This window comes from Engystomops pustulosus, chromosome 11, assembly GCF_040894005.1.
Source record: "Engystomops pustulosus chromosome 11, aEngPut4.maternal, whole genome shotgun sequence".
Classification (NCBI taxonomy): domain Eukaryota; kingdom Metazoa; phylum Chordata; class Amphibia; order Anura; family Leptodactylidae; genus Engystomops; species Engystomops pustulosus.
This window is the reverse complement of record NC_092421.1, coordinates 27,301,178-27,326,606: the sequence shown is the minus strand read 5'-3', so window position 1 is coordinate 27,326,606 and position 25,429 is coordinate 27,301,178. Positions and strand designations below refer to the sequence as shown.

Below are 25,429 nucleotides of genomic sequence, written 5' to 3'. Positions count from 1 at the left end.
TCTGTACTTTTTAGGAAGAAGATGGTTTCATCTGGCAGGTTTTCTGTACTGTGCATACAAATGAACAAGGGAGATGACCATCAGCTCAAGGCGCATGCACTGGGAGATTAGGAAGTTGCACAGGTGGGAGATTGGGGGAAAAAAATGTTAATGTCACAAACAAAAGGGGTAGGGGGACAAGGAAGAAGAGAATGGGAAGTATCAGTCATGCCTGAGCCATAATTTTATTAAGGCCATACTCATAAACTTGGCACATACTGTTTATAAATATGATACTGCTACATGGTTCACCCTAGTGCTGTGTTCTCTTGTTTGTGAATGACGAGAGCCGGCTCCCCTCAGTAAGCCTATGGCTTATTTACCCCTGTCCTAACCGGTTTACTACGCCCCCTTTAACTGGATACAATCGGGTAAAAAGTGGAGGGGTGTGGAGTGATTGACTGGCCTGCAGCTCCCTATTATATATTTAATAGGGATCCGTTCAGGAGCCAGAATAGCCGGCTCTTCTTAGTGAGCGGGCCTAATGAGTCTGATCACTAAGAAGAGCCGTAATTCCCGTCACTAGTTCACCCGCTTGTAAAGTGGCATTTTTTAACCTACAGATGATAGGTTGCTAGCAACATCGGGCTCCTTGACACTGCAAGTGTGGAGACTTAATACATCCCTATTGAAGGCTATGGAGCCCAGTAGCGGTGCACAGGGAAAAAATAGAACATTATCTACCTAATATGCTAATTTTCATCAAAAGCTATTGGGGTGTGGAGTAGCCTTATCATGCTGTGGGAGCAAAGGCTACTCAACGCCCCAGTTCCCCTTCCTATCTGCACGTCCTTGATGTGCTCCTCACACTTCTGTAGCAGAGCGCACACGCTTAGCAGCAGGGCTCCAAAGGAGCTGGGACTGCTACAGAAGTATGAGGAGAGCATCAAGGACGCACAGGTATGAGGGATCGCAATGGCTACTGGGACGTGGAGTAGCTTTAGCTCCCACTGCCCGGAGAGGCTACTTCACAATCCAGCAGCCTCTGTCGTCTCTGAGGGCATTATTACAAGTCCTATTTTATCTGGGAAAATATGGAATGCTGTCTTAGTTTTTGTGTGTTATGTGTTTTTCATGTCTAGTTTCTCTGAGAACAGTGACGTGACTACGTAAATGCAATTTTTAAAGTGTTATCCTACACTGGTGCATGGTGCGGACCCTGTTTCTCGCCAGATCTCTGGAAAGGCTCAGGCCTTCTAATAAATATGGTGGGGGTTGCACTGTGAGCAGTTCTACATCAGGTCCAGCCTGGCATGGAATCGCCCCTTCGCCTGCACCAGTGCAAGGGCAGGAACGCCCCACACTGGCCCACTATGCTGTCAACCATGCCAGCCTTCGTGTCCCTTCACACCCACTTGGCGAGGAGATGGCATAAGGGAGAAAATAGGCAGAATTCCAGTCGGATCCCGGGAATTGCGTCTGTCAGGGCTTGTACATCGGAAGTAGGCGCACAAGCCCTGATGAATCTTTACATAAACTTTACAGCCCAGCATTTGAATAAGGTCTATACTTATCATATTGTGGATTTATTGCTCAGTGAAATTCATCGTTTTAGCTATTGCGTAGAAGTCATCAGAAGCTTTACAAATGATGCATAAAATTTATTAAACGTTGTGCAAAACAACATGTTGACAATTTGCATAAAGCAGTCAATCAAATTTAATTTCTTATATCATAGAGCCCCCTTGGTAAATAAATGCTGAATTCTCATTGGTTGTTATAAATTACAGCCACTGCTTCTTATTCTATGTGGTAGGTTTTATAAACTCAGGGTAGAGATCTCCATGACCTAAATTTATTGTTCTAATAATTATTTATTATGGTTTCCCTGCAAAAATCTGCGATCACGTGGGAAGAGGCTTTATTTGTAAACATAAGAAGCCTGCCCTCCGCACCGATTGGCTGCCTGCTGACCCGGAACTTAAAAACAGGGGCGTCAGATAAATCGTCATTTCACTCTATTCCCTTATTTTTTGTTAGCTATATAATCGCGTCCTATTAACATAAGAGTGCGCACACATGTACGTTGTATTTTTCTTATTACATCAGTTGTAGGTAAACATAATCTAAGCGTTGCCCACAACCAACATGGCGGGAGAAGTATCCGGCCTCCATTGATGTTGTTTCCGGAAGTGACGTCTGTGAGAGGCGCGGCGTTGCACCTTTGCCTGAGTCCTGGATTGGAGCGGTAGGTTTGAACGCTGTCAGGTTGGTTTGTGCTGTTGTGGTGGTTGGGTGTCTAGCTGTGTAGTCCTATAGCCTCCTGTGTATGTGCCGCTGTGGTCACCTGTATACGGGCGTCCTGTGTCCCTGTGACGGGCTCCCATTATCATAACAGTGATTCATTGTGGACATGGACCAGAGCCCAGCACTACAGCAGCTGCCCCTCAGCATGCTGTACTGCAGCCATAGTGCTGTGTCTGTCTGAGGGCCTCAGTGCACTCCATCCTGGTTATTCTCTCCTTCAATGTAATATAGGCTAAATCAGTGATGGCGAACCTTTTTGAGACAGAGTGCCCAAACTACAACCAAACCCACTTATTTAAATAGAAAGTGGCAATTTAAGCAGTAACATTTTACTACCTGTTTTGTCTCGGTTTTTAATTGTATTGGTGTCCTAAAGTACACCAATGCAGTTGAAAGAAAGAGGAGACATTCAGATTATCATTGTAGCTTCCTTCCATGGTGCCCTGAAGAGCAAGAATTGCGGTGCCCATAGCAGGAGCTCCAATAATAACGCAGCCTTGGCTGTACCTCCTTGCTCCTCCTGTAGTCCTGGGCAGCTAAGGACGTGTAGCTTTAAAATAGCCCTGATCACAGCACATCCTGGGTGACCAGGGACTGCAGGAGGAGGCTTTGAGTCCTGTTTGGAAACTGTGCAGAGGTGTTGGCCTGGGTGCCCACAGAGATTGCTCCGAGTGCCATAGGTTCGCCACCACTGGGCTAAATTATGGCCTTATTTCCTGCAGCACACACAGGACTTTGACAACTTAATTATTATTAATTCCTTTATATAGCGCACACAGATTACGCTGCACACAGCTTGCCAAATTGGTCCTTATGGACCCTTTATCTGTTTCTTTTTACTCCCCATCTTCAAAAATCCATCACTTTGAAAAAAAAAATTCCATTTACAGATCTCTATAGAGGTTTGTTTTCTTTGTAACAAATTGTACTTCACAGTTTCACTATTTGAAGGACATCTACCATCAAACTTACACACTCATCCTTCCAGGGATGGCAACATCTATGTTAGGTTTTGGAACCACCAGAGTAGTGTTAAAAAAAAAAAACAAAAGAAAAAAAAAAGTCTTTCTAAAATAAAATATGCACATGAGCTGCAGGCACTCTGGCTATGTTACTTACCAGAGCGCTGCTTGGCTCCGCCATCTGTTTCTGTATTCCCCGAACTTTACAGCCTGCTCCCACCGACCGCAGTCCTGCAGATTGCGCATTGTCACGATCGAAGCGTGGGTACAGAGTGGGAGTTGTGCGTACATAATCATAAGAGGGCGCCTAGAAGCAATCTAGTGACGTATCCTGAGTGCCTGCAGCTCATATGCATATTTTTAAGGATGTTTTTTTTACCCTAATTTACACATGTTTCCATCCCTTAGAGCAGTGGTGGCGAACCTATGGCGCCGCAGTGTTAGATAGCGTTACCGGAGGTTTCTGGTAACGCTATCACTCTAACACTGCGGCGTTTGATCAAGCACTAGGTGCTGCTTACTTTAGTAAGCAGCTCCTAGTGCTGAAAATTTAGGTGACAGGTGCTCTTTAACATATTATTTTTACACTACGGTGAATGATGCCCAAAAGTATGCAAAAAGCCCAAAACAAGAATCATGATTTATGCTTTCACCCAGCAAGTTAATAAGTTCTCATCAAGAAGATATACGGTACATCCCCAAATTGAAGTATCTGTAAAGTGCCTCTCATCACACAAAAAATAAACCCTCATGTGTCCACACTACTAAAAAAAATTAAAATTTTATGGTCTGTACAACGTGACAGCAAATTGGCTCTGAATGACGCTCCTGCTCTTTAATGCCCTGCCGTGTACCACATACTGGTGCACACAGGACAAATTGGGTGGGAAACTTTGCTGTGTATTTTGGCATTTTATCCTTTGTGAATGTATACATTTAAAAAAAAAATACATTAATTTAGTCACAATTTCAAAAATTGCAAAATAGGATAGGGCCTAACTTGTGTTCCGGGGAAAAGCCCTTTAAATCTGTAAAATGTATGGATGTTTATTATACATTGTGTCCAGGTACTCTGTGGTTTAAGGTTTTGGAACAGTTGTTTGCACACACAAACATTTGAACAAGTAGCATGTAGTGAATATTTGGAATGTTTGTGCTACATAAAGTTTTATGCATTTTTGCCTGTACAGGCGGTCCCCTACTTAAGAACACTTGACTTACATATGACCCCTAGTTACAAACGGACCTCTGGATATTGGTAGTTTATTGTACTTTGGTCCTAGGCTACATTGATCAGCTGTAACAGTTATCACAGGTGTCTGTAATGAAGCTTTATTGTTAATCCTGGTTCTTATGACAACCCAACATTTTTAAAATCCAATTGTCACAGAGACCAAAAAAGTTCTGGCTGGGATTACAATGATAAAATGTACAGTTCCGACTTGCATGCAAATTCAACTTAAGAACAAACCTACAGACCCTATCTTGTATGTAACCCGGGGACGACCTGTATTCTGGCCAGCATTTAACAACCCCTGTGTTTGTGATGCTTTCTGGCTTATTGTGTATTGAATCGGCAGCCGTCAAGGACTATTCCTATTAGAAATCCTGCGGATTGAGCTTTCTTCCTCCGCGTACTACCGGGCTGGATCGGTATTAATTACGCCATTGAATACCAGTCAGTCTAATAGCTGCTCCAGACAGGATTGTGAAGTTTCACAAGTCCATGACTGATCAGACTGGGAATTCAATGGTTCTGTCAAGTGGAACTTTGATCCCTCGGCTGCTTCAGAGACCTGATTGATGTTACATCCGACAACTGCAGGAATTGTTTTCTTATGTATGGTTGTATAATCAGTCAGAGGGCAAATGCATATAATAAGAGAACCAACATTTGAATAGTTCACCTGTTTTATTATTTGCTTTTGGACATGTTCATATTGTGTTATGTGAGATGGTGGTGCTACAAAACATTACCTCTACTCTCCATAGCCTAGTTCCATCTGTCTGTGTGTCTTGAAGATGTAGGATATTTCCTGCCACCAGAAGGGGAGCTACTTCGCATAATTGATCATTTCCACCAATAAGGCGCCTTCCTCTACCGTGTTTTGACTAAAAGGTGATGGAGTAAAAAATTGAAGCTGAAAAAATTGAAAATCAAGTTATTGTTCTCCCCAAATCATAAGATTAAGCCACATAGAACTGTTCACCATGTGTATAGATAAATGAATCCTCTTCAGCTTGCAAGTAATATTTGGAGGCCTGTAGCCTTCTTATGGGGTCCGGTGGATACAGTTAGACTTCTTGATGAGGCCGGGCAGAGTTACACACACAATATAACCCTGTAACTAGAGACTGGAGGTCCACCAAGGCCTCCTCCTGGTCAAACAACTCCGTTGCTTACATTGGATTCCAGGTAACTTTAAGATGGTAGGGAGCAAGCGGTTTTGAATAAGGGGCAGGTTTCGAGGCTGGATTGTTCCCTAGATATTGCTGGGAATCCCTATTTGTGAAGGTGGACCGTTCACCCTGATGTCCAGGCTAGTCTTACCACTGTCCTGTGCTGTATTGAACATTGATCATGGTGACTTTTCGCTGCATTTCATTATGTAGATCTGCAGATCTCACCAGGGAAAGCTGCAAGGAGCCGCAGGCAGTATCTCATGCAAGAGAATTAGAATTCAATAGGGATTGTACAAGAAACGTTCAGATAGATGCCCAGTGGCAACAAGGTCTTGAGAAAGACAATCTTCAACAGTTCAACTTTTTGGACAAAAGAGGTCTTAAAGGGAACTAGTCAGATATTCTGTATCACTAATTCTAACATCACTTCCTTTTACAACAGCTCACAAGGATTCCAGCCTAGCTCTTGCCTTGTTGATTCATGAGTCAATCATTTCAAATTTCACTATACCCGATGCAGCTCAAAATTCTGCATTGAAAAGGGCGTACCTTTTGGACCGTGTGCCACATTTATCATGCAGTGTGCAACAGAATTGTGCAAGCCCTATGTTTAAGGTGCACAAAGAAAAGTTGGTGCGTTGCAGTCAGAGCAATGCAGGGGGCGCCAGATTCATGAAAAACGTGCAAAAAACACAATTCATGTATCTGGCGCCCTCTGCACACTACACAAGCAAACTGCACCTAGGGCAGTTTACATTGTTTTTGATAAATGTCGGCCATAGTGTGTGCATTTGCTGTCATACTAATTTGTGCACTTTGTATGACCTACCGAAAAATTCCTGGTGGTTGTCATTGCCACTAGTGATTTTCAGATTCAGGAGGTGTAGACAGACAGCTTTCATGCATCTAGGCTTTCTCCAGCATATTGGTTATTTTGGGTATAAAGTGCTATTTCTGATCATCTGTTTCTGTTGCTTTCTCTTGGCATAGAACAATCTGCAGCTTTTTTTAGTCTGGTTTCTAAGCTGTGAGATCTTGTGTGAAAGGCTGCGCTCAGAAACTGAAATACCTTCTAACTCCTCATCTTATTCACTGCCAGGGAGAAATTATAAAGGAGATGTCTCTGGAAAAGATTATCCGAGATGCACTCACCGATTTCATCCAGTCTCATATACCTGATGCTGATTTAAGGTAAGTGTTAAAAAATTATAGATGTGTGACCTGGTTTACAGACCTGGTAGAGCTGAAATTATACAGGTCCGCTGCATTTTCTGTATTTTCCAGACTAGGGTTGCAAAAGCATCGAAATCTCGGTACTTGTACAATACTTTCAAAGCCAGAACGGTTCAATACCCGGTTTCTGTTACTTTTGGTACTGAATGACTTCCACACACTTCTTGTATCTGTCTGCAGAGAAGAAATCGGGCAGGGAATCCTTTTGAGAGATGTGTCAGGTTAGTTGCAGAGCAGGGACCATGTCATCAGGGAGATATCACCATCTATACGTATATGGTGTCTCTACATCTCCAGGGCTTCCCCACTACTGTCCCTGCGCACTTGCTGCTGCCATGCCTGGCGTAGGATAAACACTTCACAGCCTCCCGCCCCAGAAGCCTCTTGATGTATCGGGCTGCGAATTTGCAGCAGCGGGGCTCCAGCTGCGCCAGTGTATGATAAATATCCCCCAAGGTCTCTATTTAATTCAATTAATTACATTTTTGCACAGCTTGGGATTTGAACCCACAACCTCCACACTCCACCTGCGACATAGAGACAGGACAGAACCTCAATCCACTAGGCCAGTGATGGCAAACCTTTTTGAGCCTCAGTGGCCAAACTTCAACCAAAAGCCACTTATTTACTGCAAAGTGCCAGCGCAGCAATTAAAGCAGTAATTTATTTCTCCTTGTTCTTTGACAACTTTAAATCGTTCAGCCTCCTAAAGACACCAAGGCAGTTGAAAGGAGGAGGGCAAATTTGCCTATCATTGTAGGAAGATTCTTTGAGTCCTGTCTGGTGAACTTCATGCTGGGGTGATGGCCTGGGTGCCCACAGAGAGGGCTCCGAGTGCCGCCTCTGGCACCCGTGCCATAGGTTCGCCATCACTGCACTAGGCTAAGGGCTTAGTGGTATATGGGACTATTTTATGCAACCAATAGTTTTACTGTTACAATGTGACACAGGCTTAATGCACTAGTATATAGAGAGGGATCTTCTCAGAGACTATTATTATGGAGATGATTATCGAGATATTATTAATATTATGGAGATTATAATATTCTAAGCATATAATACAGTTAAAGTAAATTAATAAAAATGTATAAGACAAAAAAGTTAGTGGTCATTCAGACGGGCGTGTTTGCTGCTGATCTGCAAAAAATGGGGCGTGATGTCTGTGATCAGTCCATATTGTATCCTTACGCCATCTGTTTTTTCCCCACATATGCTTGCCCTTCGCAAAAAAAGGATAGCACGCGGACATCAAAAACACCTGTTTACTTGAGACCCAAATTCTATTTAGTCTACTATATTATATTAACATTACCAAGATAACCTTTACAATACATATACGACACTGTCATAAAGCACTAAAGCTTCTCCTGACAAATCACTGGTGACCATTACTGATCACATGTGTTTCAATGGAAATGCAAATGTGGTCAGACTGAGCCCCGCCCCCAGATGTTTGTATTGCATTTCTAAACGCAATCTAAATGCCCCATGTGGCCGTTCCCTAAACGTTCTGATAATACTTTTTTTTTTTTCCTTGAAAGTATCTGGGTATCATATCACACTCAAAATTCTGGTATCGGTGCAACGCTATTCCAGACACAAATGGTAGATATCATACAGACAGGTCTTCAAAGCTATGACAGTGTTTTTGTTCACTTTTCTACTTATTATGTTGATAAAGGGATAAAAATTTGACCAATACAGTTGTATAAAAAGACCCTTTTTGCCAGCCCGCTTGCATGTATTGCTTTACACTGCACATCTGTAACTAAAATGCATCATTTTATCATCTCTCCTTGTGCACAAACCTCAGCTGCAAGCTCCAAGACGTCTTGTGCTCTGCTCCCCCCAGTCGCACTCTCTTGTATCTCACAGTACACGGCTCAGTGTGATATAGCTGCTTCCCAGACTAAGCCACCCCTATTCCATATGTATCACTCACTGCTCAGTCTTAATTCTCCCATGTCTAGCAGTGTCAGATAAATATCTCTCTATATCACACATGTGCATTGACTGGGAGCAGAGCAGGAGCTATTCTCCTCTAAGTGAGACAGCAAAATAACATGTGACCAGTGCTAGGGAAATCCCTATGGCCAGAACTTTGAATGTAGAAGAGCCTGCAGTTTGGAAATGCTGATTTGTACATGCTTAAAGGGGTTGTCCACTTTCAGCAAATTATTGATAGGGTTTTTGTAAGGAAAAGTTTTTGATTATACTTTCTGTATCAATTCTTCGCCGTTTTTAAGACTGTTTCTATAGAAATCTTGGATAGAAATCTGTCCATGGTTATGTGATGGACACGCAGGGGCACGAGCTGTTATTCTCCCGGACAATAATTAGAGCTGCGTGTTGTCACACAGGGGCACGACACATTATCACATGACCAGGGACAGATTTCTAACCACTGAAAGTAAACATAGAAGCTTTCTATAGCAGAACAGCAAGCAGAGATTTAGAAAACCACAAGGAATTGATACAGAAAGCGTATTGGAAAATTATATAGCTTTTCCTTACACAAACCATGTTGATTATTTGCTGAAAGTGGACAACCCCTTTAACAAGAGAAGCCTTTAAGGCTTACGTAAGATGAATCATCCGAATCTTAAGAGTAGGTGGCCTCCTGACTATACCTTGAAGTCAGGTGTTCCCTTACAAACTGTCCCCAAAGTCTTGTACATCACTCTGTACTTTAATTGGACAAAACCTTTGTATTTATTTTATTCCGTTTACCTGGATTGTTGAAACACAACTTTTATTTTGCAGCAACAGGGCTACTCCTAGAGCTAGAGGCATTATCCAGGTGTATTAATTAGCTGATTTGCATACTGACTAAAATTTTGTTTTTGGTCAATCCTGGTACTCCGAGAATAATGTAAAGGAATATCCTATTGAAGTGTAGGGAGCAGTGCAAGACTCTGAGCACATGCCCGAATACAGAGGTGGACTCTCTTTAAGATGTGACAGTGTGTCTGTATTGTGCCAAAATTCTGGCATAAGTAATAATGCTGCATTCACATATAAAAATGGCTGTATGCTACCCATACCGTACCGTTTTTTACTAGTTGCATCCAGCCATGTAGCCGCGCGGGAATACGTCAGTGTGAATGTGCCCATACCATTTACATTGCTGTTATTTACACCGTACCGTAAAAATATAGAGCATGTCCTATTTTCACCTGTATTTGAGTTCCTTATAACCTTAGTAGTCTATGTGGACATATAAATACAGGTTCAATACGTGCTGCATGCAGATTAAAAACGTCATGTATATAGGGTCTCATACGGCACAGAAATGGAGAAATCACATACAGCCTAATGGTGTGCCGCATGGCCATGTTCTTTCTTTTTTGCAGCCGTGGCACGGTACGGGGAGCACGTGTTTTGAGCCCTAGACAACAATGGGGGACGTATATGCAGCCGTATATGCATCCCCCATACATGGTAAAATGAAAGCAATTTAGTGACCGTCTCCCTGATGACGTGTGAATAACTTCTGTGTCTTCCCCGTTTACCCCTTTTAGTGCGATGGATGAAGTGTTCTTTTCGTACGTCACTGGCGTGTTAGAAGAATTGGGATCTCCAGACTCCTTTGAGGAAGACTTTGATATGGAAACCTTTATGGAAATGTTGGAGGGCTACATCCCGGGATTTGCTGATATTGGCAGGTATTGTGCATTAAGCATCCACATAAGTTAATTTAGGATTTAGATGACACTAAAATCAGTTGAATGCTAATATACCTTGGAGGAACAGGGTGTCATTCATTACAAAGATATCGCTAAAAAGTATTTCCATTCATTGATCTAGCCACATATTCTGCAGACAGGGACATCACTGTACTCTGTACTTGGATGTGGTATAACATTCCTACCAGTATCCTTTTGGCTTGCATTGGGAACTGAACTGTCAGATTTGCTAGATAACACACATTTATGATTGCTCTTTGTGAAAAGCACCAAATTTTAATGTTTCTCCACAAATTTGATTTATTTAAAAAATCCATCTCTACCTGCTGGGAGCAATAACCATTCTCGCTATATTCTCCTGCAAAATCTAAAACCGTAGTATACAATAAACTGTGAGCTGATCGGTTCCCAAAGACTGAGCGCCGTGCATTGGGCTGCCTTTGCAGTATTGGCACTGCTGTTTGGCCGGCAAACAGGGAGTCCTTGTTTCATATTCCTGTCCATTACACTGGCTTCAGGCTGTGGGTTCTGACCTTCATACTGCTCCATTCATTTGCAGGGTGCTTATCTTTAATAGGTCAACAAAATCATGTTTCTAGGTGCTGTAGGGTGGAAGGTGGGTTCATTTGAAGTGACCCCATCCCAGCCTATAAACTTAACTCATCTCAGGTAAAATATGCTCCGGAAGTCATAGAAATCAATGGAGTACAGGATACAGCTCTGCCATGTGCTCCATTCACTTCTAAGAGTCTTCCTGTGAACTAAGAAGTATTGATCTTATGAGGGGAACCTGCAGTGCCGATACTGCTGATTGTGGGGGTCTTACAATTGAGACCCCTTGCAGTCTGATAAATTTAGCCATGTGATATGTCTGTAGGACTGTGACGACAGGTTCCATTCAAAGGAAATCTACCAAAATCCATCATGATAAACCAAGGACACTCACTCATAGATCCAGGCACTGGGACTATTGTAATTTTAATATATTTATTATCCATGGCCTCCTTCCTTCTGAAATCCATTTTTTAAATGACATTTATGACACTAATGACACTAAACTTCCGCCAGAGCCCTCCTGTCTTATTAGCATAATTAAAATGTTCATTTTAGAAGGAAGGAGGCCGTAGAAAGCAAATGTAAGATTCCCACAGTCTTGGTGCCTGGATCTGTGAGTAAGTGTTATTTGATGGATTTTGATGGTAGAATTGTTGCTGTGCAACATGTAGCCCAGTGCATAATGTCAGTGATAGTCTGTGCTCCTCCTAATACTGCTACTGCTCGCCGTGCATTGTACACATAGTAGGTAGCTGCGTTTGTTTAATGTAACCTGTTTTCATTTTCAGTGAAAAAGTCTATGAAATGATGTTTGAACTATCGGGGCGGTTAAGTGAAGCTCGTAATAAGGGTAAGTCATGTGCTTAGTTATTTGTATATAGACACTTGGTAATACAGTGGATCATGTCATTATGTTACCAAGACAATAAAGAAATATACTAAATAGGCTAAATGCAGAATTTGAGCCAGAGAATGAAACAAGTAAATGGCTAAAGCGGTGGTTGCGAACCTATGGCACGGGTGCCAGAGCTGGCACTCAGAGCCCTCTCTGTGGGCACCCGCACCTTCACCCAGCACAGAGTTTGCTAAACAGGACTCAAGGCCACTTGTACTCCCAGGCAGCCAGGACCCTGAAAGGAAGCTCAATGATAATCCGAACTTCTTCTTTTTACTACTGGTGTCCTCTGGTGCCTATACGATTTAAACCTGTGACAGAGCACGGAGTAATGAGTCACTGCCTAAATTGTTACATTGGCACGTTGCAAAAAATATGTGGGTTTTGGTTGTAGTTTGAGCACTCGGTGTCTAAAAGGTTTGCCATCACTGGCCTAAAGGATTCTGCTATGAAGCGAATGAATGTGCAGTTTTATAAAAATCTACCCCTACTAGAAGAATAAAAAACAGCATGTAGATTTATGATTGATTTGTAGATTTACAATTACGGTGCAGTCTACTTATCAGAGTTTATAATCGGGATTAATATTACTTCCTTAAAAATGCCCCCTGTATGTTAACCCCTTAACGCTCTGCGCCGTAGCTCTACGGCGCAGAGGTATAAGGGATGTGTGAAGAGGACTCACGGGCTGATTCCTCTTCATACAGAGGTGGGGGTTTTTGCATTTTGCACAAAACCCCCACCGCTAATAACCGCGGTCGGTGCTTGCAACGATCGCAGCCATTAACCCTCTCAACGTCGCCGGCGCACGGGCGCCGACGTCTTTTTTCCGATCGCCGCGCCCCCGAACGTCATCGGGGGGCGGCGATCGGTTACCATGGTAGCCTCGGGTCTTCTTTTGACACGAGGCTACATGGCTTATGCAGGTTCGTTACAATGAGCCAGTGGCTCATTGTAATGTATGACCTGCAAAAATGCCATATATTGCAATACTGTAGTATTGCAGTATATGGTAGGAGCGATCTGACCATCTAGGGTTAATGTACCCTAGATGGTCTAAAAAATAGTGAAAAAAAAAGTTTAAAAAAGAAAAAAAAAATTAAAAAAAAAGTTCAAATCCCCCCCTTTCCCTAGAACGGATATAAAACATAATAAACAGTAAAAATCACAAACATATTAGGTATCGCCGCGTCCCAAAATGCCCGATCTATCAAAATATAAAAACGGTTACTGCCGGAGGTGACCTCCGAGGCGGGAAATGACGCCCAAATGTCCGAAATGCGCCTTTTACACCTTTTTACATAACATAAAAACTGAAATAAAAAATGATCAAAATGTCGCACAGACCTCAAAATGGTAGCAATGAAAACGTCGCCTCATTTTGCAAAAAATGACCCCTCACACATCTCCGTGCGCCAAAGTATGAAAAAGTTATTAGTGTCAGAAGATGGCAAAAATTTTTTTTTCTTTTTTGTACACATTTGTTTAATTTTTGAAAATGTATTAAAACACAATAAAACCTATATAAATTTGGTATCACCGCGATCGCACCAAACCAAAGAATGAAGTAGGCGTGTTATTTGGAGCGAAGAGTGAAAGTCGTAAAAACTGAGCCCACAAGAACGTGACCACGTGCGTTTTTTTTTTCAATTTTTCCACATTTGGAATTTTTTTAAGCTTCGCAGTACACGGCATGTTAAAATAAATAACATCACGGGAAAGTAAAATTTGTTACGCACAAAATAAGCCCTCACACAGGTCTGTACACGTAAAAATTAAAAAGTTATGGATTTTTGAAGTTGGAGAGCGAGAAATGAGCCGAAAAACCCTGCGTCCTTAAGGGGTTGAATAGATCATGGAAGGAACTAAGGTTCAAAACCATAGGTCTTTCACCTACCGCACACGGTTTGATGACTTTGGAATAAAGCTTTGTATTTTTATTTTTGGAGGTGTGATGGGTTTTCTAAGGATTCTTTGAATAGATCTAAGATTAAAGGGGTTTACCCATGAAAGAAAGTTTTCAAATTTTAATTCCCCAGTGATGTTTACACAATTAATATATAATTTTTAACTCCTTACATACAACTTTACTCAATTTTATTGATGTTTTAGTTCCTATAACTTAGTGATAGTCAGAGTAAAATCCCACAGTCTGTACACCCCCTCAGCAGACACTTCATGATCACCCTGTGGTATGAGATGCTGTGTGCTAACAATGCGTTAGATTATCCGGGTACAGGGTTTATCTACACTTTTATTTAGCTTCTGGACAATCACTAGTATCTGACACATAGAAAAAGAGAGATGAAACAGGTCAGAGATGAGAGATCCCATGAGATTGATGTGAAACACAATTACACTCTGCTAACTCACATATAACACACACAGTCAGCTTTGCTATAACATAAACAGTCAGCTCTGGTAAACCTCCTTTCCCTGCTATTAAAGGGAACCTGTCACCAGGGACCTCATTTTCCCTAAAGACCTGTTATAAAAGCCTGTTACAGCTGCAGTGCAAATATGTCTTTCTGCCTTCTCTAAGCATATGCATTACAATGTAATTGTTTGTTGCAACTTACCTTGCACACTGACAGAATCCTCTGTGTAGTCCCAGGGGCTGGGCTTTGGTTTAATGCATTTCAAAAAACATGTGACTTGTCTGTGCTGCAGAATGCTCAGCTCTTGGCTTGTGCCCTTTGTGCTCCTGTGTAGCTCCTCCCTCCTGCTCTTTCACAGGGGTCACAGCCTGGTGAACTGACATCAGTGGGGGAGGGAGGAGCAGTACAGGAGCACAAAGGTGGGGACCAAGAGCTGAGCAGTCTGCAGCACAGAATAGTCACATGTTGTTTTTTGAAATGCATCCAAAGCCCAACCCCTGGGACTACACAGAGTATTCTGTCAGGGTGCAAGGTAAGTTATAACACACAATTATATTGTAATGCAAATGCTTAGAGAAGGTACAAAGGCATATTTGCAATGCAGGGGTAATGGGTTTCTGTAACCTGCCTTTTGTGAAAATGAGCTCCCTGGTGACAGGTCTTGTCTGTAGTTTGTAAAGTAAGTCTCTATATGGTGCTGCTTTCCGGCAGGAACTGTCTGTGTGTGAGAACGTTTTGTAATGGAGCGGGGAGGGGCAGAGAGCACTCCATTGTGCAGATAGGAGAAGCTATTCATTAGAAGAATCTGCCTGTCCTGACCATAGTGAGAAGATTTACAGTCGGATCCCAGGGCAACCAAAATTGTATATACCAAGACTGATAGACAAGTTGGACTTATGTCTGTGAAATGCAGTATTTTTTGTTAATAAAGGTGAATTAGAGAATGTGTGTTATTCTGTTATACCGGGTATAATTAAGAATCTTATCTTCATGGGAATACCCCATTTAATTTTTAATCGTGCAACCTTTGGACTCTACATGATCTCTACTCGTACATGAACTCTATAAACAATATTGGATATAGTTTCCAAAGACATCTTCTGGATAATTCACAGTAATGCATATTTGTCAGGAAGAATTTCTTTGGAGAGATGGTTAGTCCGGATGGCAGAGGAAATATGAAGGGCCATAGGGAGTTTTTTGGATATTTACAACTGTAATGATTTTACAATTTATTGTCCCACTGTCGCGTCAACCCCTTGCTCCTGTCTGCTCTCCTTTTACTCCCGGGCTCCACATAGGTGTTCATCATCTCTTCCAGTTCTCAGTGAAGAAATTTTGTTTGTCACTTTATAGGGGCAGATTGGGTGGCTGTCTACAGATTATGTACCTTGGTATTTCGTCTGCTAATAGCAATATTATTCCAGTATGTATAATATAACATAATTATGTACGGTAACTCTTCATTTACACCACATGGTAGGGTTTATTTCCTTAATTGAGGAGGCATCATATGCGTCTTATCATCTTGTACCTTATGTCGCTTTATATTGGAGGGATATGATTCAGTTATATCTGGTAATATTGGGTTAACCAGCACCACACACCCTAGACCTCTGCCTGTCAGGCCTTGTACCTGAGAAAGTTTGGTTACACTATAAATGCAGGATTTCATGTTTTCTCCTATGGCTGTGGTTATTAGATAAATGGTAAGCAGAACCGACAATCTTTGGCAATGGACGAACTTGGGGAATTTTACTTATGAGAACATTGTACAAATTCCAGCAAATATTTGGGCTCCCAGGTGTGATTCTCCCCTGACATTGTTTATTGCAAGCAGCCTATAAGATGCCCTGGTAAATCCTTCCTCCTCTGGGATTATAAAACATTTATCTATTTTATTCTCCTGTGGATTGCATAGTTGTCTCAGACGAGTCTGTTCTCCTAATGGATTATGTAAAATGCTAAATTTCAAGTGTTGAATTTAGGGCTTTTGGTCTCGTCATATTCACTTTTCAATAAATCTGGAGCAATGGAATTTACGTCTCTATTTCAAAATCCTTTTTCTGTAGAGAATTGTTTTCCTGAAACATCTAAAATTTCACTGACAACGGAGTCTGGTGTCGTGGAACCCAAAGAGAACCGACTGCATGTGGCATATGAAGGAGCCGAGGCACAGGTGAGCTCTGCTACATTCACACTTGCACCTTAAGGAGCCGAGCGACAGGTGAGCTCTGCTACATTCACATTCACACCTTAAGGAGCCGAGGGACAGGTGAGCTCACATCTGAAGGAGCCGAGGCACAGGTGAGCTCTGCTACATTCACACTCACATCTGAAGGAGCCGAGGCACAGGTGAGCTCTGCTACATTCACACTCACATCTGAAGGAGCCGAGGCACAGGTGAGCTCTGCTACATTCACACTCACATCTGAAGGAGCCGAGGCACAGGTGAGCTCTGCTACATTCACACTCACATCTGAAGGAGCCGAGGCACAGGTGAGCTCTGCTACATTCACACTCACATCTGACGGAGCCGAGGCACAGGTGAGCTCTGCTACATTCACGCTCACATCTGACGGAGCCGAGGCACAGGTGAGCTCTGCTACATTCACACTCGCATCTGAAGGAGCCGAGGCACAGGTGAGCTCTGCTACATTCACACTCGCATCTGAAGGAGCCGAGGCACAGGTGAGCTCTGCTACATTCACACTCGCATCTGAAGGAGCCGAGGCACAGGTGAGCTCTGCTACATTCACACTCGCATCTGAAGGAGCCGAGGCACAGGTGAGCTCTGCTACATTCACACTCGCATCTGAAGGAGCCGAGGCACAGGTGAGCTCTGCTACATTCACACTCGCATCTGAAGGAGTCGAGGCACAGGTGAGCTCTGCTACATTCACACTCGCATCTGAAGGAGCCGAGGCACAGGTGAGCTCTGCTACATTCACACTCACATCTGAAGGAGCCGAGGCACAGGTGAGCTCTGCTACATTCACACTAACATCTGAAGGAGCCGAGGCACAGGTGAGCTCTGCTACATTCACACTCACATTCTTCCCCCACTGCTGAGGCTTTATAAGTGGTTATGAAGGCTTACAGAAAAGTTTCTTTCATTGTGAATTCCATTATCATATGTATACATACACCAGGTCATGTAGTATCTGGCAGCAGACATTCGATTCGATTTATTTCTTTTCTGTAATATAATAATGAATAAAATTGAATCAATAAACATTGTTATAAATCATACTAGAAGAAAACCGCCTCATATGTGAGTGCTGCTTTTCATGGGGGAAAACATCTGGGATGACTCCCCTCCCTGACATAACCACAATGACAGATCTCTGCACACTATACCGTCCTCCGCCAAATCCCTTGACTATGACACCCAGACCTCAGCACATGGTCCATTCTAGATCCTGACCTCATGACTGACATAAGTTTTTATATGTTTTCAATTCCCTAAAATATACCCTGACTTTTTCCTGCTGGGAAACATTCCTGAAGATTGCGCACACAGGCTATATATCTCCCTTCAGTAACTACAGCATGGGAAACATATCATCACCAGCTTGTTTCAGGTGTGGGGCAGTAGTGGCTGACATGTATCACTCTTTGGTCCTGCCCTAATATACAGTCCTCCTGGGGCAGAGTACTTGATTTTGTATGCACATATACAAAACTCCAACTACCTCTAGCCTCGGGCCGAGCTCTTTTTGGTCACTCACTGGAAACCTCTTATGCGGTTTCCCATAAACACAAGAAGCTATTGCTTTGCATAAAATGTCTTTTTTTTAACTGAGCGATTCTGAAAATACATTCAGTACTTAGTAATATTGTCTTGATAATAATATGTAACTGAAATGGACACCTTGGAGGCCGATATTAGTGACTTTCCACATAGCTTAGTAACTCGCCTTATTGTGTAATCATTTTTTACTGCAGATCTTAAGATTTTGTTCCGAACATTCAGATCACCAATAAGCAGTCATTCTTGGTTTTACATCTTTCTTAGGAGAAGGGTGATACAGAGAATAATGTAGAGGTGTTGCTGGAGATGTTCCCAGCATGTACACTGCGTCAGGCTGAACAAGTGCTCTCTATGGCTAAAGGAAACCTAGAAGATGCTGTACAGATCATAATGGACAGAGAGGTGACTCTAGATGATCCACCAGAACCGCAGGTGTGTAATGGGAAGACATTTGATCATACACTATATTAGTAATAAATACTTTCAGAATGTAGAGCTAATCATCTATGGTATATATTGCTCTTTCCTGGTCTACAGTCATGGCCATAAGTTTTGAGAATGATACATATGTTAACGTTTACAAAGTCTACTGCATCAGGTTTTATAATGGCAATTTGCATATACTCCAGTATGTTATAAAGTGCAATTAATTGCTGTTAAGCTGATCAAAGTCAATATTTGCCTAGAAAATGAACTTTTTCCCCCAAAACACATTTAAACTTCATTGCAGGCCTCCCTGAAAAGGAGCAGCTAACATCGTTTCAGTGATTGCTCCATTAACACAAGTGTGGGTGTTGATGAGGACAGGGCTGGAGATCAATCTGACATGATTAAGTAAGAATCACACCACTGGACACTTTAAAAGGAGGCTGGTGCTTGGCATCATTGTTTCTCTTCTGTTAACCATGGTTATCTCTAAAGAAGCACGTGCCGTCATCATTGCACTGCACAAAACTGATGAACAATGCCTTTTCCAGCATGATGGAGCTCCTTGCCATAAAGCAAAGGTGATGACTAAATGGCTCAGGGAACAAAACATAGAGATTTTGGGTCCATGGCCTGGAAACTCCTCAGATCTTAATCCCATTGAGAACTTGTGGTCAATCATCAAGAGACGGGTCGACAAACAAAAAACAACAAATTGTGACAAAAAATGCAAGCACTGATTGTTCAAGAATGGACGGCTATCAGTCAGGATTTAGTCCAGAAGTTGATTGAGAGCTGTCAGGGAGAATTGCAGAGGTCCTGAAGAAGAAGGGTCAGCACTGCAAATACTGACTTTATGCAGTAACTCATTCAAACTGTCAATAAAAGCTTTTGTTACTCATATGATTGCACTTGTATTTCTGTATGTGATCAAAACATCTGACAAACCACAGGGCAACAGATCATGTGAAAATATAATATTTGTGTCATTCTCAAAACTTATGGCCATGACTGTACAGCACCTAATGGACCGTTTGCCATTTCCCTAGAGATCAGCGAGTTAGTTCACACCTCAACAAAACTAAATGTGGGGCTAGCTGATCAGCTAATGTGTTCTGATAATTCTGTGAAGGCGGGATTTGTGTTTTATTGTTTTACTAGTAACAACTTTTTGGTCTTATTAGGTGTTGCAGAAAGCTACAAAAAAGGAAGACCTGAAAGAATTCATCTTACAGAAGTTTGTACTTAATATATATATATTCTGCACTGTTTTTAGGGAGAAAGTTATATCACACAGTACTCATTTTTTTCCAACAGTTTGCTGCGCAGGCCTATTGGGAACATCTTATGTTGAAGCCTGTACTATCAGAGGGCAGAATGTTATAGAGCAGGCAGAGCTAATCAGATTGTACTCAGAGTATCCTATTGGCAGGCGGCATATTATAGAGCAGCTGAGCAGATTGTATACAGTGTCTTATCTGCAAGAAAATTGTTATACAGCAGGAGGGGCTGAGCCGATTGATGCATAGCTTTGTGGGAAGAGATTTATTACAACTTATAACTCATTGATTGCTGTCAATGCCACTTTTTGAGCAATGGAGCCTAGTAGGTGGTCTTCCTTAGCGATTGAAAATCCTTTTTTTGTGCATGCTCATACGGGGAAGTCTGTCATGTATTGTTAGACCACCCAAGGGACTACCAAGTACAGCATGAGCAGATATCTCCATCGGTGGGTTATAAATTATATTGAATCTGTAATTCAGTAAGTGTCCTGTGGTTGGTCCTGATAATGCGTCTATCACACATGCTCCATGGGCTGCTTACAGCTGTCTGAATTGGGCTGAAGACTAATCAGGTTACTAATGCAGTCAAAAGAAGTCTAAGGGGGAAGAAGCAGATAGGGGCAGAATCCACTATAGAGAGAGAAACATTAAAATTGAAGACATACTGCTCATTACTGCTGCATAATGACCCTCGTGTAGCTGCTACTTTTAGGATGAGAGACTGTGGCAGTGTTCCAGGATATCCAGACCTTTTTGTGTGTTGTCTATGGGAACATTCATTATACTATCTAGTCTCCACACACTAAACGGACTGAAGCGATTACTGACGATTAGATTTCTGTATAGGGGAAAACTGCTGATGGAGAAATAGTGTCGGCTTATTCTGAAAAGGCAACTAAAATGAAAGGGACACTTTAACCTTTACTGTTCTACATTTTCTACTTTTGCTGCTCTCCTGCTAAATTTTTTTTAATTATCCATATGTTTTTTTTTTTTCTAGTCTTCAGATATCTACATCACAGTAGATCGCACTTCGTAATAGTAATAATTCTGGTGGATTAAAAAAAGCTCACACTTATTCCTTAAGGACATTATTACAGACATGCTGGCAGTACTGCAATTCTTGTTCATTGTGAACACAGTTTTACAAGAATCTGCTTATTCTGTGCTCAGTCTGCTGGTTAGATCCTATATAATGCAGTGAAACAAGAGTCCTTGCATAGTAGAGAAATATGATGCAAGGACTCCCTTTCCACTGCACTGTGCTCGGTCAGGGCTCTAACTTTGTAGTTTTGTGTTCACGATTGAAATGTGAATATTTGTAATTTACGGTTCTTTTACAATCTTCAGATACATGTTGGTTGATGACGAAGATGACAAAAAAACTCACAGGCCTTTGATGCCGAAAGAGGTAAGAGCACAAACATGGCACTGAACAAAACCATTTTATACAGTGCTGCTATATTATATTATGGAGGAATTGTGTCAACTGGAAAGCAATAGCCAGAAACTAGCATTAGGAATGCTGTCGTCAGGGAATCCTGAAGACGTGGATGTGATGTGCCTGATTCATTTGTCAAAATGTGAAGATTCCTTTTAGAAGAATCCACAAGATTAGAAATTGAAATTCAAATATGATGGGTGGCTGACCAATTGTTGGGATATCTCCAATCCCTTGTGTGAATGGAGCAGTAATGCACATGGATGACTGCTGCTCCATTCAGTTCTATGTGGGAGATGGAGTATTGTACTCTACCATGTCCATCGGTCCCATAGAAAAGAATGGAGTAGTGATCACACCCAAACATCTGTGCTCAATTTGCATATGGGGCTCTAGTACCATGGTCAGTCCCAGTGCCTGTGGATCCTGTGGATGTGTGATCAAAGTCTTTGTTAAGGCCACATTCACATGACCATAGGGGGAACGTATGTATGACCGCAAGCTGTATATGTTCCCCATAGTCTGGCAATGGCCACATTTAGTGATATAGTGCTGCACACATGCGGCTCCATACACGGAGAAATGATAGGACATGCCGTGGATTACTATGGAGAGGGGAGGCTCAGGTTTAATGTTAATATAATATGTTTACATAAATTAGAGGAGGTTCAAAACAAGTTTTATCTTTATTTTTAGGCCCCGAAAAAACTAATTCGATACATTGACAACCAAGTGGTCAGCACAAAGGGGGAGAGATACAAAGATATCAAAAAGCCTGAGAGCGATGAGATGAAGAAAACCTACATAAATCTCAAGCCTGCAAGAAAGTACAAGTTTCACTGAGGCGTGAAAGCATCGGGCGGCTCCAACTTCTGTTCAGTCTGGAGCATGTGACCACTACGGGTAGATACCTATACACTCTGTAACAGAGAAGAGAACTTTCATCATTTATCACTGGTTTATTCACTCAAGGGGGTGTTGGGTATTTCACAATAAATAAGCAATATATGATGCGAGGAGAGTCCTAACCTCCACTTGTAAAGCTTCTCAGGCCAGTTTAGTTACTACACCACCGGGATCTCACCCTACTAATACTGCATTACGTTCAGCTCCATGTTGTCTCTCAGGAACTCAATTGGTCCTTTTTTTTAAGCTTCCCCAATCTATTAGGTGGACGACATCAGAAAAGGTTTTAAGAGCATTTTTAAAAAATTAAGTTTAACTATTATAATTGCAGGTGACTCTTCCATGACCACCAGCGTCGTAAATGGAGATTACTCTACTCTGTTGTCGAATTTTACATTTATACATTTAAATGAAGATGTCCCGTTCACACAGAAGTGTCCCTAAAATTCTTACATAATGAAGAGTGGTACACATTGATCATAAATGGTAGTGTTCGGGTCCCTCGCAGAACATTTCCTTAGGCTACTTGCAGACGCACATGCCTTCTCTCGGCCAAGAAAACTGGTAAACCATTTTCTGTGCGTTATCCCTGAGAAATGGTTCCGACTAGGAAATAATGGCCATGGGCAGTGATTTATTCTAAAGTATTACGTGTGGTGCGGCCGTGTGCCATCCATTTAGAAAAAAGAAAAGACACATGGACAATTTTCACTTTGTGTGCGTCTGGCCTGATTATTGATCAGCTGCATTCTTATGTGTAATAACAGTAGAATGTTCCATAGAATTCTGATGTTTACTTCACTTGTATAACACTGTTATCGTCAATTCCTTTTTCGTTGTCCCAGATCAGGGGTTTATAAACTCAATATAGTCATCCGTCTCTGTCGCTGTGGTCCAGCGTGGCCACCAACCTCTGTAAACAGAGGCTCTGTCGATGCAGCGTCAGCACTGCTTGACCCCCCCCTTATGAATGGGAACCCCTTATTTGATTACTGACCTAGGTACTGAACCTGTGATGTGTTTGATTTAATGGCATGCTGCCTAATATCCTAAATTACGAGTGCCAAGCTTTACTATGCACCTTTCTTTGGATTTTATAGTAGTTTTACATGAACTAATGTTGAAACGTGTCTGCTAATCCTAGTCTTCATTTGCATGCTTGTGGCTAGTGCAACAGAATATATGCCCTATGCTTACCCCCTCTTAGTACTTGCTCTCAGTCACATGAGTATGAGATGGAGCTGAGGGAACATTGATCTTTTATTTATTTGGATATATAACATTTTGCTTTTTTTTTTTTTTTTTGCTTTTTTTATCTCATTCCTTCCCAAATCCTCCAATTTGCTTTTTTTTACATTGCTAGTTGACTTGTTTGTGTTTTATTTTTTTAAATGTAATTTATTTTTTCACAAATCGATGAAAATAAAACGAGTACGACTGAAAAAAAGAGGAAGCAATTGTTTGTGATATCATAAAAAAAAAAAAAATAAGGAATATAATGTAATGGCAAAAAGTATTGCACATAGTATGGGCAAATAAAGGTTGTGCAGCTATATAATGACATGGTGCAAAAGGAATACAAAAACAGCTAGTCTAAATATCAGAGGTCCAAGAACGGTACATGTTAGAGGAACAACAAGAGACCCCAGCTAAGACCGGTAAGGGAGTGAAGGCACTGTCGATGGTGGACAGAAAGTGTGCGGGTGGCCAGGGGACACCACATTACAAAACAATAACATAAATCCTGTCCCATGGGGCCCTGATGGACTGATATGCTCTATGGTAGCGTTCACCTACCTATGGCATGAGTACCAGAGCAAACACTTAGAGCCCGCTGAGACACTAACAGCCAAGGGTCGTGTCATTTTTGGATCTCTGCTTAGTTGGGAGTAGATATCGGGGTGCACATGGCTCTCTGCTGCTCTATTAAGTCTTCAGCATAGTAGAAGTTTGCTTGCTGGAGTTCCTGCACAATTTTAAGGAGTTTTGGGGGGCTTACCAATACCCTAAGCATAGAAGGAACTAACCCTAAAATTAGGTCTTCAGAGTGAGCCCCTGGGTAGAATCCTATCACCTGTTTATACAGGGTTAATCCCCGTCTCAGGCTCCCCCTGACACCATAGATTCATTTATTTTTCATAATTTTATTTGCTTTTGCTTAATACTGAGCATTGGAGGTAAAAACATTAGCAATGAGCCATGGGCACCACTGTGGGAAGATCTTCTCTAAGTAAGGCCCCATGCACACGACCATCTGAGGGACCTATATCGGATATACGTCCCCATAGCTGTACCTGGGCTCTGTACGGTGAGCACAAAGTGTGCTTTATGTTCCATGCCATAGCCACAAAAAAGATGGAGCCTGCTGTAATATTTATGTCTGTAAGAACGACCGTATGGCTTGATTTCCTATGGAGAGGGTTGAGCAGCACCCATCCCTCCTCCACTCCAGCACGCCAGCCGATTGTGCATGGAGTCTAAGCACTTCCAATGCTTCATTACAAGCCAAATCTACTATTAGAGATGTATTTACCAAGATAAATCTCTGCCTTATTTCATGCTTCTCTTTTGCATTTCTATCATACTGGGCCTCCTGGTGAGTATTATTGAGTATTCAGATGAAGAGGCTGTATATAGTAAAACCTGGCAGAGCATTTGACCCTTTGGTCTTCTTTATAGCCTAAGTGACTGAGCACGGTATGTAGGTTTTTTTCAACTTTTCCAGAAATATTTGCTGTGCTACCAGCAGTTTGTGTCTGATAGGAAGTGTGACAGCAAATTATACATGTACAGATGTCAAGACACCATGACAGGACCCTTGCATATAAGAAACGGGATAAGATTTACAGGAATGAGGCTGCACCCAACACTTCCATCAATGGCGCTGTAAGTATTCAACTATTTTCCATGTGTTACCCTCACATCTACAGTTTTGTAATGTATGTGCTTCATTTGTGTAATTGTTTTTATGTAAAGGAAATCTACCACTTGTTTTTCGGCATTATGAACCAAACATACCGTGAGAATGCTGTTGTGACACTGATGCAGAAAAATATCTTCTTTAATCCCTGGTGGGATTGTGGTTTTGCTCAAAAAGAATTATAAAATTCAGGACTTTGGAAAAGCTGGGTGCAGGCTGGTTGCCATACATAAAAGAGCTGCCTGAACTGTCCAGGCAGGACGAGCATTCTCAAGGTATGTTTGGTTCACAATGCATGAAA

General features: G+C 41.9%; 1 protein-coding gene across 3 annotated transcripts; it reads left to right on the top strand.

Annotated features, from left to right (window-relative positions):
- The first annotated feature begins 2,099 nt into the window (after positions 1–2,099).
- CUEDC2 (CUE domain containing 2) lies at positions 2,100–22,318 on the top strand. Of its 3 annotated transcripts, none has more exons than XM_072129486.1 (9): positions 2,100–2,227; positions 6,751–6,842; positions 10,406–10,549; positions 11,914–11,975; positions 16,471–16,577; positions 18,417–18,584; positions 19,772–19,815; positions 21,212–21,272; positions 21,999–22,318. In XM_072129486.1, the coding sequence occupies exons 2-9, from the start codon at positions 6,769–6,771 to the stop codon at positions 22,143–22,145; spliced, it is 807 nt and encodes a 268-aa protein (XP_071985587.1). In that variant the 5' UTR covers positions 2,100–2,227; positions 6,751–6,768; the 3' UTR covers positions 22,146–22,318. The 3 variants fall into 3 exon arrangements, with proteins under 3 accessions (XP_071985587.1, XP_071985585.1, XP_071985586.1); XM_072129484.1 differs by having other exon boundaries at positions 19,763–19,815; XM_072129485.1 differs by having other exon boundaries at positions 2,146–2,247; positions 19,763–19,815.
- Positions 22,319–25,429: the final 3,111 nt, after the last annotated feature.

Bases quoted from the DNA above. Each gene is read 5' to 3' on its own strand.
- CUEDC2 (XM_072129484.1), top strand. From the start codon at position 6,769: ATGTCTCTGGAAAAGATTATCCGAGATGCACTCACCGATTTCATCCAG. The intron at 11,976-16,470 runs GTAAGTCATGTG...CTTTTTCTGTAG, and splicing joins AAGTGAAGCTCGTAATAAGG to AGAATTGTTTTCCTGAAACA. The intron at 16,578-18,416 runs GTGAGCTCTGCT...CATCTTTCTTAG, and splicing joins ATGAAGGAGCCGAGGCACAG to GAGAAGGGTGATACAGAGAA.